Source organism: Opisthorchis viverrini, assembly GCF_000715545.1.
Source record: "Opisthorchis viverrini unplaced genomic scaffold opera_v5_153, whole genome shotgun sequence".
NCBI classification, from domain to species: Eukaryota; Metazoa; Platyhelminthes; class Trematoda; order Opisthorchiida; family Opisthorchiidae; genus Opisthorchis; species Opisthorchis viverrini.
Window position 1 is genome coordinate 1,009,253 of NW_008751810.1, and position 14,729 is coordinate 1,023,981.

The 14,729-nt window shown below is 44.5% G+C and overlaps 2 protein-coding genes across 2 annotated transcripts in view; one reads left to right on the plus strand and one right to left on the minus strand.

Moving 5' to 3' along the window:
* The window catches only part of T265_06992 (hypothetical protein), a gene marked incomplete at both ends in the record, with an annotated part of 73,117 nt that extends 71,569 nt beyond the window's left edge, over window positions 1-1,548 (plus strand). Inside the window, one exon of the mRNA XM_009172409.1 lies at window positions 123-1,548. Coding sequence (XP_009170673.1) covers window positions 123-646 — 524 coding nt within the window. The remainder of the gene's footprint in view (window positions 1-122) is intronic.
* Window positions 1,549-7,580: 6,032 nt separating this feature from the next.
* The window catches only part of T265_14187 (hypothetical protein), a gene marked incomplete at both ends in the record, with an annotated part of 45,409 nt that continues 38,260 nt past the window's right edge, over window positions 7,581-14,729 (minus strand). The window contains 2 exons of the mRNA XM_009172416.1: window positions 7,581-7,817; window positions 13,837-13,991. Of these exons, the coding sequence (XP_009170680.1) occupies window positions 7,581-7,817; window positions 13,837-13,991 (392 nt within the window). The remainder of the gene's footprint in view (window positions 7,818-13,836; window positions 13,992-14,729) is intronic.

Genomic DNA, 14,729 nt, shown 5'->3' on the forward strand with positions numbered 1-14,729 from the left:
AAAATTGTTCGACGCCTAACTCCCTACTTTGGTTCCTGACTTTTAAGAAGCAATCACAGGGGCGGTGCCTAACGAGTAGGTCGAATAATTGCATAGTCCGAACTTTTTATCTCATCTCACAGAATCAGACTGCGCACGTACCAACCTCCACTGCTCGGGTAATGCGCAAAAGCCCATCACCGGATTGTTACAACAAAGGTCCATCCAAATCATTGAAGGAAAGCCGAAATCGCGGAACAACGATGCTGTTCCATCACCAATTTCTCACGATTCCGAGTCAAAGGATCGCCAAACCATTGACATTTCTGAGCCACATCTGAAAGACATGACTTATCGAGGGCCTATCTGTTCACTATCCGAAGCTCTGAATACGCTTCGTCGAGGTGATCAAGTTTCGTCCATCGAACCGAGTCAGGTGGCTAAAAAGCAAAGACGAGTGGTGAGGCGACCTTCCCGGTTGAAAACACTCGACTATGGATCGTTGCTGAAGAAGCCCTCTTTTAGACGCACCCAGTCACAACATCGTGAACCGTCAATGTCCCAGGTGCAACCAAGGTGGGATATTTCAGCGCCTCGCTTGGAGAGTACCACCTACACTGAGTCGTTGAATGACCTGGATACCGCACGAATGCTCATCTCGCGCTAATTTCGCGCAGGTGACTAAGTCCTCCTTCCACATGCATTTGCTTTTTTCATACAGATTTCCGTCATTCCAAGAAAACAATTACAATACATTTGGTTGCTTTTACTTACATTTCCGCATGCGGCTATTCTCTTTCCCGATAGACCGCCTGTTCCTAGATGTTTTTCTGTTTGCCATCATGCCTTCCTGAAACAAGAACACTTCCACACAGTAAAACTACATTGTTGTTTAAATTGATCGCCCTTTCCGACTGTCTTTCTCCTCCGCAACTGGTCAAATGTGCCCAATTACATGATTTAACACTAACGTCGTAATTCAACCACATGATATCCATCCGACCTTTCTTCCCATTCAATGCAGTCTTTGTGAACTGCAGTCACCAACGAATACCCTAGTGAATGTTGCATTTTGATACCTATTCCCCCTCCCTTCGGCAGGGTTAGCAGTCCATTTAGCAAGTGCTCACATTCTATCGTGCAAACGCGATTAGCGGTTTGTAACTAGAAGTGTTTTAATCCACATGGCGTGAAAAGCGTAGCCTTCTTTTTTATGGCTGCACGGATCTACGCTTTCAGCTGTTTTTCCGTTGTTTCTTTTTGCTACCAGGGCTTATTACCGCTAGTATGGTTGGTGCTTTTACCGTTCCCAACCCCCCCTCTTTTTTGGCACACACACACACGCGCACCAGAATTTTTCACTTTTAATTTTGTAATTCTAATGTCTGTGATTATTAATATGTGACTTGTGCAACANGGCTTATTACCGCTAGTTTGGTTGGTGTTTTTACCGTTCCCCCCCCCCCCCCTCTTTTTTGGCACACACACACGCGCACCAGAATTTTTCACTTTTAATTTTGTAATTCTAATGTCTGTGATTATTAATATGTGACTTGTGCAACGAACAATAGGCTTGTCTAAACTGGGGACATTTCCGACTTGTTTACATGTAGCGATTTGTGGTCATCCGTAAGTCATCTTCGTACTCATCCTGGCTAGCAGCGAGTGAAAATCTTCTAAGATCGGGACCAAAGTGGCGACGTCCGGCCTCGTCACGTCTTCTTTCGAAGGTTTACCACTTAAGGTGAACATCGTTGATACTGAAAGGCTCCTGCGATGCGAGGACATCTGAAGGAATTCCATTTCCTGGCTTGTCAGACAGTTCGGGCGCGCAACCATTAGGTTACCACCCTGGTCATTAGTGTGCTTGATTCCCACTGATATGATATAGTGCTGATAAAAAAAACTGGACAGCGGGCCTCGCCAGGACGAACGATATTCGTAACAACTCGATTCTCATTTGTTACAGACACTTAAGATGAAAAGTTGGCAATGATGGTAGTGCGGCTCTGTCATCAAGCACTCAGTTCGTGAATTCTTCGTCACTTCCCCTCCCGTTCGCTGAGATTGCTGTAAACTTACGCCGTTAGGATACTCCCCACTCCGCTACACTAGCTTCTCGCTGTTCATACTACGTCCTCAAAGGATAGCACATTTGGTCGGAACTTTAAACTCTAAAGAGGACATCGGACCACGGGTCGATTGTCGAAGCAGATTTTGGTCGAAATTTCTCAGAGGGGACAGGAAATTCATTACTTCTGATCGCAATGAAGCCTATTGTTTCTCATGAATATCGGTGATTGCTAGTTTCAGTGAGAATCCATTGCCAGCGATATGAAAGCTACCCGTTTGAAGATACGTTCATGGGTGCCTTGGAGGCAACGAAAATGTGGCTGCGTAACGCTCCTAGTCAACGTGCGGAGCATTTTCACCCTCAAATGGGAATCCGTACGCCAGTCGAACTTGGCCAAACAAGTAGACGGATTAAAAACAACTCAGCTGAAGGTGCTACACGGCACGCAATAGTCCTGGATGATATCCGAAGCAAAGGGATATTCAGTGTAGCCAGGACCTATTAGGTCATGTTGAACACGTGACTACCGACCGGACGAATTAACCCAAATCGTACACAAAACTTTTTTAACGCAACACACTACTTATAAGGCTGCTGATAACTATTTGATAATTTAATACCGGTCTCATCCTTCTTAACGCCTATAGGTGTGTTCAATCCGCAAATTTCCGTCAGCCTTACATTCTAATTGAACGACAATTCGTATGCAAGTGAGGAAACCTACGCGTTTGCTAAGTAGCTTGGTGTGAACGGGAAACTCATCTTTTCAGCGGGCACAATACTCGGGTTATCAAAGCATATTATGATGGCGGAACACAGTACCAATAAGGTTGCTGATATTCCTCATATGTTGTACACATGCGATTAAGTGTCTGTTTAAACCAGAGGAATTCGCCGTTGAAAACTGTTGTTTTTTTATTCTACGAACCAATGGATTGTCAGTGGAACTAGCAATCGGCAAGTCATGGAAACTAATGTGCTACATTGCGATAGGAAATACTGAACTTTCACTCTCCTCTAAGATACATACCGACCATAATTGCTTCGAAAACTGACCTGTGCTCCGAGCTGATCGATGTCCTCGCCAGGGTTAAAAGTTGTAAGCAAATGTGCTATCCTTTGAAAGGGTACATGTACTTTAAACGGTGCGTTTCGATCTGTAAAACTTCGTAGGAAACGTTGCGGCTAGTCTGCCGCTTCAAAATGCCAGAAAAGTGCAGTATGTGCTTGCACAATTTGCGCAGGCGCATGTCCATCCGGATCGGGCCAACAGATTGCAACGGACCAGCGAAGTTCTGCTGTCTGGTTAACAATGGAGTCGACTCACCAATGAAATTATCCAACAAATTAACCATTCATTACATCTCAGTCTCTTGGCACAACCGCCCCGGAGGACTGCTGCGTTTGTCTTTATGGTGGGAGCAGTAAGCTGGAGGAAGGAACACTAGCTACCAAAGGCATGAACAGAGACTCTGGTGCTTATATTTTTAGTTGGTTGTGCAACGGTCCTCTACACTATCGTCCTCGTATCCGCATTCGTATTAGGTAATCGATGTAGCATACCACTAAGCCCAGGGCTGTGCAAACTGGCCACCAACAGTGCAAAGCCATGAAAGGACCTTTGACACGTCTAGGTTTCTGACCAACGGTGCAACATATTTGCCAGGTGACTGAATCGTTCTGGTAAACAAGTTAAAGACAATACACCACTGTTCACCAATGAGAATACAAATGAGCGAGCCACACCAGTCTCATGGTTTCGGCTGTCACAGTCGCACCGTGGATAACGCCACCAATGGAAACGATTCTCCAACAGATTGAGCTGTTGTTATCAAAAAATCCGTGTCGATTAGGGGGGTAACGTGGTGCGAACAAGCCTGCACTTTAAAATAAATGGAGCAACCTTACGAACTTTGGCAACATGGGCGAAACTGAGAGAACCTGTCAATCATCGCCATCAATGAGGCGCTAGTTAACACTCTATGGAGCTAACTTTCCCATAAATTCTGGATTCACACCGACCTTATCGCTAACTGTATAGTTGCCCTTTCAGTGGATAACTATTTTCACTGAAACCACTAGACTAGTAGTGGAATTGTGTCTGCAGAGCTACTATACAGCTCTGAGCAGTGCGCTTTGGTGTGTTCTGTCAAATTCGCGCTATTGAGCGGTAAATTAACATCACATGTTTCATGCAACCCGGGCGAAATTGATGTTGGTCACTTGTGGACAGACTCGAAAGAAACCATAAATTGTAACGTCTAGAAGGACGCCTACACCCACTTTCTTAATAATGGCCCGTTCCAGTCAAAATGAAGTCAGAAGCCTTCCCTGAGTAGACAGAACTTCACATGAAAATCATTCTTCATAGCAGAAAATGCATAGAAAACATACAAATGCTGAACACATTGCAAGAAGCGAAAGATTTTCACGCAAAATAGGCTTCGCTCCTTTGTCTTCTATTGAACGTAATCACGAATACCCCCGGACTGGAAAGAAATCCACGGAAGAATAAAGTGAGAGTAGTTTATGAAACCAGAGGCGAACGAACCCATCATCTTGAATCCATCCTAAACGTCGCAACTCTAAACTATGGGCACACGGTCTGTGTGCTCAGTTGTTAAGACGCGAGTCTATCGACCGTAAGGTCTGGAGTGTTCCTGTCTAGACTTGGATAACCTGGCAGTATTCCGGCCTTCGTGACACCATCGGGTGGCGTGATAGCTATGCACCGAGAGTGTTACAGCTGAGCAGTTGTTTGAAAAAATTTTAGTTGGCCTATAAACCAGTTGGCGTGCATACACACAGAATTGAATGCGGGAGTCTCTTGGGAAGGGGACATGCAACATCGTCTGAACCAATGTTTATCCATCTGTTGTGCGCGATTTCGTTCGTTGGTGTGCTAGTTATAATGAAAATAAGTCGATGAGAACCATGCTACTTTGAGCCGTCTTCCCAGCGGGACAGTTACCTGTCGACACAAGCCCAACCTGACGCAATTGAAATAAAAGGAAATGCCGGTAACATAGTGTTATGTCTGACTGCTGTCCCCGCTTCAGTGACTAGTGCCGGAAAAAGATTCGGCAACAAAGAACACAGCAGCTTTATTGCAATCAAGCGAGTGCGCACAAGTACAGCTGTCTCGTGCTGTATTTTTAAGGGCACTGTTCGACCTTGATCCGACGCTGTTGCCGCTATAACCTGATCTCGACCCGAGGCTGTCTGATCGACCTTTAGTAGAGTTTGAGGGCCTCAGTAGGTTTCAGATAAATGGTGTTATAATCTTATAACAAATTTGTATATGTCAGAATGCCCATAACGTTGCAGTGTTCAGTTCTATGTATAAATTCTACGAAACGCTTGAATTGCTTCAAGGAACCACCTTGTCTGGTCACAGGCATGAAGCAGGTGGTCGTTTGGGATAAGAGAAAGAGTTTGATTTGAGGGCCAGGTTTCAGATAAATGGTGTTATAATCTTATAACAAATTTGTATATGTCAGAATGCCCATAACGTTGCAGTGTTCAGTTCTATGTATAAATTCTACGAAACGCTTGAATTGCTTCAAGGAACCACCTTGTCTGGTCACAGGCATGAAGCAGGTGGTCGTTTGGGATAAGAGAAGACTGACTTTGGTGTTAAAAGTTCTCGAATGATGTTACAGATCTGGCATATAAACTCAGTTGGAAAGTGAATTCATTTTACGCTCTGCAAGGATCCCTATATTACCGCATCCAGTTTGTACGTATTGTCTGCTAAAGTGATTTGGTTGAACAGATATCGGTGAGACGAACAACAAATAGCTGGTACCGAACTTTGGACCGTGATTCACTACCTGACAGCCGTGTCAATATATTTGGATGGAACCTTATAACCGAAAGGACTGGATAGGGAGTGGAAACTAGCGCTGGCCTACCACAAAATTCGAAATATTCACATACAACACTCAGGCAATTCTGGTAGAAACTAACATAGGTTAGATGCCACGTCGTCCAGTGTCTCCAACCAGGTAGAGGGAGGATCAAGTGAGTCCTATTCTTGATAGCGAACAGCGCTCAAACCTTTTCTACTACCCGCTACCCCCTTCTGCCATGTTATATCGTGCCCATCCAGTGTTTTACTCCATTCCGAATAAGGCACAGAAAACAATTTTTCGGCAACTTAGACTTCAGGGTTGAATGCATCTGTTGCGTGAAGTGCCAGCCCATTCATCAAAAACCTGTTTCCCGATCACATTGTGAATCCACTAATTCCAAATTCCAGCAACAGTTCTGAGACCTCGGAGGTGAATGACCCGAAGGTGTCTCAGATAGACCGCTCAGAGTGACCACATCTCACAGCAGAACATTTTGAGGGTATCGAACAGGATCGCATTCTTCCATTCTTTTCGTGCTCGAAAGGATTATGAGTGAATTGCTCGAATTGTCAATCGCCTCGAAAGTTGAGCCAATCCCAAGGGCAAACCTCACACACATACTGTTTCATTCGGGTTCTAGCAAAATATGAAATACAGTGTTCAAATGACCCTTGGCTTCAGGATGTGCTTCCAGTTGGAAATTGGGTTCCAGCCCACAGCTACTCGAACATATGCTTCTGGGTATCTGCTCGCAGTGCTAAGATAGTCAGACCTCAGCCAGATACACATTTCCGTACCAACTGTGTATTGACGGGAGACTCATCTGGAACATAGCTGAATCTCTCGTATACGATGAGTAGTGCATTACGTTTAATTGGATATCGTTTTTGGTTTTTCCTCACATCGTTCACTGACACACTGAATGGGGAGTGCACAATGCCTAAGTGCAACCACTGCCGTTGTACGAATGTGAAACGTGGCTATATCATGTGAAACATAGGTGACTCCTCGTTTTTTACCACTAATTTCTACGCAGTATTACAAACGTATTGCTGGATGACCGCATTCTGAATGCTGAAATAAGTTGGGTGGTATTTAGCGTACGCTGTACTGGACTCTCGATTGACAGGTTGACATGGCCCCACCAGCAGCGCTGGCTCGATCAGAAGAGCACTACATTAAGAGGGTCTCACTTCCCGTATCAGAAACAAAGTGGAGGGAAGCAACAATTGAGCAAGTTGGTGTATGCGGTTTACTAGTGTGGAGGTCCAAAGCTCTAACTAACCAATGATTGGAGACTACCACAAAACCAGTGACGCTTTTTTTATTCATTCAATAACCGCCAATTCTGAACTTTGTTATTCCATTCTTGTCTTCAATGCTTCAACCTTCCTAATCAGCGGCCGGAGAATGCAGTGACCACAACCACTGTACTCATGTATTCGGTTGAAAAACAGAAGAACGGAACAGAACGACCCAGGGTGGCGTTTTCTATCGGCAATATTTTCCAGACCTATAGGAGCCGAAAGTCACAACTTAAATGTTCAAAGACATTAATGCTAGAACGTATAAAAACCTAGCCAACTTGTCGATTTTCCCACCTAAACATCGGCCAGTATTCAACGATATTTCGTTGAAGCTGTGCAATGTGAGTCCGAAAAAAAAACACTCACAGTGATCTGATAAATTCCCGAACCAAACGGACGTCCTGGATGCTTTAACAACTTGCACTGGCGATATACATCGGAAGACCTGGTGAGAAATATCCGTACAGCACATATATGTCCCCAGCTCTCACCCAAAGCCGGGACCAGCCGTCCGGTGGACGAAGTGTCGTTCGATCCCGGTGGATTCTCGTCCAACTTGACCCGTGTTTCGATACGCGTCGTGATCTGGTTTGTGAGGATCACCTACGAAAGAAAGTACAGCAAAAAAGCAAATTAAAAGCCACGAGCGACCACAGCGGATTCTCACATATTGAGTATACACTACTTATATTCTGTTCAGTATGTCATTCCGTTTGATCAGTTATGAAATCTAAGTCCACGTGCTCACACGAAACGATAATGAAAAGGAGTCCGAGGCGTACATTTACAGCCTACTGAACCTAGCATCAGTTACACCAGTCTCGCTGGAACATGCAACATTGCTTTCCATTCGATCCAAAAAAGACTTGTGTAGGCCACGGGAACGGATAACTTTGCTGGTTCTGCCCCGTATTCACGATAATAGTCACGAGACCCGTGATGATAACCTGTAAGCAGTCGCATTATATCTTGACTGCTATTATTCTTAATGGCAGTAGACCACGAGGAAAGGGTATTTTGGTGTAATGGGCTTCCTTCAATGCAACTTCATACGAAATCACTTCTCACAGAGAACAACTTCGTGGCGTCGATCTTTAAAGATCTTTTTAAGAGAATCGTTGCCTTTGGTGGTTGTATAGTCCGAACATGAGAAAAGGTAAGTAGTCGCCCGGACTTGATGACAATTGCAACGCCAACTAATGATCCAAGTTAGGGACGACCACAGTCGTTGCAGTTTTATCATTCAATACAGCAATGTAGAAAGAGAAAGACCAGTCCTCTTGACTGGCCAGCAACTGAGATTCCCTTTGGGACCATTTCAAAAGGCAAAAACCTTTTTTGGCACACGATTCGTAGGAATAATGATCTTTTTCAATCGAAGAATGAGGACAGCAAACATTCCACTAAGGTGGGTAGCTTAGACGCTAGACCAACTAGATGGGAATTTTTCTGAGCAGAATCTGAGAGCCGTCGCATCCAGTCAAGATATTGTGAACTAAAAACTAAATATAATGAACTAAATATAGTGCCCACTCGAAAAACTCTCCCAACATAAGTAGCTCTGCTGAAAAGCCTGCAACAAGAGCTGGTTGGCTGGATCCACATGGTGAGCGATCATGTCGAAAAGGTTATATCCCATAGTGACCACTCTTTGGATGAAATGCTGTCCCAGTGAGAGGGCGATGTGTGAGTGCATAGCTAAGTCATCCATTCAAGCATTTTGGAGGGAAGCCGGGAATGAATTTGAACTCTAGTCCATGAGACAGTTTCACAACTGCAGCACACCGACCACTCAAGTGTCAGCCAAGTCGAAGATTTGGTGACACCACCTACCACTGGGTAAGTTCGAAATTTCGTTGACTTCGAGTTCCAGTTCCTCTGTATGTAAATACATTACTAGCAATCAATTGAGAAAGGTTTGGAACCGATTGAGAAGTCATCGTTTCAGAAAAGCTTGATGAACAATCAGTGGTTTTTATTTGGGTAACGTTCCGCTTTTGACACAAAAGCTTCATGTGGCCAAGTGAGCAGGTCACCAAATTGGCCAGGTTATAAGACAGGCGGGGAACTAATCAGTGAGTTCTCTTCAAACTATCACATTAGATCAGTGTTGAGTGTCAATAAACGGCTCTTGTAGGTTAGTGTGGTCGTCAAAATCTTGCTTTGGTGGATTTGGGGAGTTTCATATTAATTCTGATCGGGTTTGGTTCGTTATTCTTCCACGTCAGGGTGCGCCAATTGATGATTCACCCCGGTTGACACGGGAAGATTTTCCTTGGTCTTTGTGGGGTTGTGAGTGCTCCGACAATTTAGTTTGAGGGGGGTGGGGGTTGAAGCCAACTGGAATTCAGATGATGACTACTCTTTCTTCTGATGACCGCACACCAACACGTGTCAGCTCGACTGATCCAAAACCGTTCTACACACGCTTTTCAGTTCCACGCCTTCCATTCTGTTAACACTGGGATGCTTGGCGATTTCTACCGCCTCGGCGATCAGTCTGTGTGACGTGGACCATAGTCCTCGCCTCAAAACCTCAACATTTTTTAAATCTACTTTTTGTCCCGTGTCCGGTGCGTATTTCGAAACTGGCGAGTCTTTCAGTAACGCTTGATATTCGTTTGCGTTTCTCAGCGGCATATTTATTTCCCTAATACGCTCTCCGATTGTGATATGCAGTTCTCTGACTCTCTGTCCTATATAGACCTTGGTGCAGTCGTTATAATTAGTTTTGTATGTACTGTCTCTGATTCTGTTTACCGGGAGGCGATCACTCAACTGCACCAGTGCAGAGCGCAGTGTCCCCTCTCTGAAAAGCTACTCTTATGTTGGCCGTGTTTAGAATTCTTCGAATTACTTCCGATGTCCCGGGTTTGTGTGGAATAACAGCGGTCCCGATCCATTCCTTGTTGGGTTTCGCTACCGGTACCGACACCCTTCGCTATTGACACCTACTCAAGATAGCTGGATATCCACCACCCCGAAGTTCGTTCTTTACTTCAATTCGGGCCGCTGTCCGATCAGCTTCTTCTGTGTGCACAGGGCCCTCAAACGCCTAAACATTGATGGGGCAATACCGGCGATTTCGAATGGGCAGACGAGCAGTTTAAAACTGCCCCAGTGTCCTTTGGCTTCTCGTATACGGTGGTCCTCAGTTTTTCCCCGATCTTATGTGTCAAAAGCGAAACGTTGTTCAAATAGAATTATTACTAACAAACTGGAATTCTTACCTATCAGGCAGCGGTTTGTGAGAATAAGGCAATTAGTGGCAGTAAGGATGTATTGCCTATGTATGGCACTCCAGGTAGCCAATGAATACAAAAAGATTAACTGGTAAACGGAGACTTACGACTGCTTTGTAGTTGGTTGCCACAGACAGCAGCTGCTGTGCTACAGAAGCAAGCAAACGATTTCTTTGAGGAATATCGTCAAAATCGTACCGAAAGGGCAGCGCAATACTATCCACAACAATGAGCCTCACCTGGGTACGGAAACGGAGGAGAAAGAAGGATTGAGTCTATTTCGACTGAATGTAATAATTTATTGGGTGGTTTAAAGAGAGACAGTAATAAGCAATGAGAGAAAATTCTATCAAAGTATAACCCATCAACAACAATCTGATGAATGCACACTATCCGAGGTTCATTTCAAGAGAACATTAGATGTTTCCTTTCGTCATGCTGACCTCTATTAGCATGGCTCCAACACAGACAAAACAGTTAGAATTAAATCGGAAGCAGTTCACATAATTCAGGACATCAGGGCCAGGGGTCTTGACGGGTAGCCTGGAAAATTTCAATGAGAAAATCTAAGATTTGTTCCGGATACTCTAAAAACCCTATAGACATTTTAAAGAGACGTTGGGGAGCGCTAAAACATACACTGCGATATTAGCGAAGTACACTCATTTGCAAACTAATTTGGTTTTTCGAGAGACTCACCTGGAACCCAGCTGCGATAGTCTATCCCGGAAAACTTAAGCCCGATCTGATGAGGTTACTGTAGCCCATATAAGTAGTTGGGATTCTAGGGAATTTCGCACGAAATGGCTGAATAAACTTTTTAGACACTAGCAATAGGTTCACTGAGTTATAAGACCTTTCCTCAGAAGATGGCTACTCTTCAAACGGTTACAGTAGGTTTACGAAACTGATTCGTCAACGTCACACCCAGTACTGTCACTCTCGAGAAAGTAAGGGTGACCTTATAAAAGATGCCACAAAACCAGATGATTAGCCGTCGGTTGGTTTTTATTCTTTAGGGCAATTAATTCAGGTATCTGAATTCTTACACTTTCTTACACTACATTCCTCGTGTGAAGATTAAAACTCGGGGACATCGGTGGTGTTTGTCTGAAACTGGCTTTGGTCTGGAAGAAATATCTCCCTACCAAATAAGCTAGCTAGCTTAGTGTTTAAGTCGCAAACTTACAGACAGGAGGATCCGCGGTTCGAACCCGAACTCTGCGTCCCGAGGGTCCTTATCTAAGCTTGCAAGAAGTGGCGTTATCTGAGCGCTCGCACTTCCTTCGGGTGGCATGGCAGCTAGGCATCGAAAAGGGGTTGCAGCCGAGCGGTTTTTATGAATTCGCCTAGCCTTATTTCATGCGCTACTGTGGCAATAAGGGTTCAGCTGCTCAGTTTGCGCTCATCGTGTAATTAATTTGGTTCCTCTGAAGGGATTCACGAATCACTAAGCTTCGAAAAATCCACTTATTCCGGAATTTCGCCGGAAAAGAAACGATGGATTGTAATGTTCCCAATATCTGGATCTATCAGCGGTATATTACACAGCAGAGAGAAATGTCATAAACCCCTGCGTAGTGATCATTCCATCTTGGTTAGAAAACAGTAAACGAACCGCAAAGCATGATTGTTCTCCTGTTCATACTGTGGCTCACTGGGTTTCCACGAAGTATTTCATACGTTCGATACCCGCGTTCTATTAGTCATCTAGTAAGTTGAAACAGTGTTAAGCGACCCCTATTCCTCATTCAACCGAGTAAAACACATCTTACCTTCTAGGAAAACAGAAACTTGGTTGTCCGACAAGTGGAATTCTACGGACGACATGTACTGTATCCTCCAGATCCATGCGAATGAGGAATTGAAGTAGGGAAGCATTTTCATCCTCCAAAGCAAAGCCAGTTCAGAGCAGTTCTTAATGCAAGTAATCAAAGTAACAAAATAACACGAACTTAGAGCTACTCAAATTTTATCCTCTTACATCATCCGGCCTCACCTTAACGACAGCCAAACGAATGTCAAACGGTAATCATGGCTACCCGATCTCACGTACGAATAGCCATGTGTCTACGTCTGTTAATAGATACACAAAAGGCGCGCCCAACCGCTGAGTCTCAGCTGTTTACAGAAACCGTACTTTGGAAATCCTCGTTCTCTGCATCGTTTCATAGTTTTTTTAGGTACAGCTCTGATGGAAAATCGGAGCAGTCTAACAAGTACTTTCCAATTCCCCGCCCCTCTAGCTGAATTAAACCAGATCCGGCTCAACTGTAATTGTGTAGTTTACAGAGGATTAGTCCTAACAAAACACAATACAAAGACAACAAAAACGATTGTTCTAGTTTGCGTATTTGCTGCAAACACGAATATGAACTGCCTCTCGAGACAGACCAAAAGATTATTTCGATATGCCCATGTACAGCGGAGAGTGTAGAAGTGGAACTACAATCCACATCTCATGCAAACATGTGTATGCAACTCATGTACAAGCGATATCAAGGGTAGCACCGCCCGTTCACTCCGAAAATGCAGCCCATACAATGAACAGGCACTGAGTGCTCTTGAACTAGGGGAACCAGGGGATATGATTGTGCGCGTAGAATAGATATCGGCAGAGAGAAATGTGATCACTGAAACATGTTATTCAATGCTTATTTGTTTTGTTTTCCCAGAATGGTGTCTAAGCTGTCTGTGTTTGGAGTGAGCTCTACAAGCGGTTTCAATGAGAAAAAATAGGTTTACAATGTTACTGGCGCTACCCGACTGAGAAGTACTGACGGGCACAACCAGGGCAGTTACTGGGTCATCATTTGGAACTTTGGACAAGCCGATTGCCTTGTTTGTGTTTGAGAAAGTTTGGCTACCCGGGCCTGACAATTCAAGTGCGTACAAGGTGGGCTGGTGGAGTAGTTTTACGACTCTCATCTCATATTCCAAGTGTCCGGAGTTCAATTCCGGCACAGCCAAGGATGGAAAGTGTTGATCGGCTCTAATGAGAGAGATAATCGAGTCCATTGCTCCCTGATAACAGTGTGAACTACCAGAAGGGTTGTATTGGGACAGCCGTAGGACCGTACAAACGAGAGCAGTGTGGATGCGAACGGTACGAATCCGGCGACCCATAGCCAACCCGCACGAGACAACCGGGCATTGCTTCGTCGGGAAGACTGCCTAGATTGGTCCAGCAAATGGAACCTGTCCGAGGAAAGGTCGCCTACCTGGGCAGTTCATAACAAACCATATCAGTTGACCTAGAATGGCAATGCCTCCGATGTACGACATCTTTCTCAAAATTTCTCGTTACACAATCAAGCGAGACTGTTTTGCACCGATGCAAAGACAGATTTAGTATTTTTCTCGGGTGACCGGAGGCTTACTTTAGGATGTTGTTCGCAAAACTGATGAAGTCGTTTACATGTGGCCAAGAGTTGTAAATGATCAGTCACACGAATGTAATGAATTCCGGACAGTAAGCCATCCACGTTGGGGCAATAATGATTACGGAATTCCTCCGTTACTGGTTCGTCATCCCCTGTAGGGAAGGTGATATGTAGAAGTGAAATGAAGAGAAGAGAAAATCATCAGGATTGTGATTTGGATAAAATACTTCGACGATGGATTGCACTGAACTCTAAGTCTTATGTGGCGATCATCAGATAAACAGAACACCACTACGTTTGTGTTGGTATTGGAACAAAAAGCACGATAGATGACTAAATAGGATGAGATTCAGAGTGGACTCTACATTATGCACGGACCCCTGACTGGTAGTAAGTGGTGGAATGCAATGCAGTATGGTAATTAACGTGAAAGCCGTTACTCGGAGACTATACTGAAAAACTGAGTATCATCGACAGACCTGGGGGAGGCCGAAACAAGTGTGTTGAGTCGTGTCTAAACCACACCATTTATGATTTTTCACGCGGTAGCAGGCGTCATTGGCAATATATCTGAATAATGGACGCTCGGGTGAGTTTAGTATCTGATCTGCTGNAGTTTAGTATCTGCTGAACCGATAGCAATGGATCTGTTGACTGAGCTTGTCAGTTGGTTTGTAAGCGTTTGGGTTCCAAATGAAGAAACAGTCGAGCGGGTTAGCTCAACTTTATGTACTTCACTTTGCAGCCAAGTGTTTTCCCATACCCCAGCGACCAAGAACAGGCGAATCATTCTTCAATAGTAATCTTCCCTGGACAAGTCCACGCATCTGGAAAAAGTTATGAAGGCATTCACCCGTCATAAATGCGACAGTAGCGGCAATCTCGTGGAA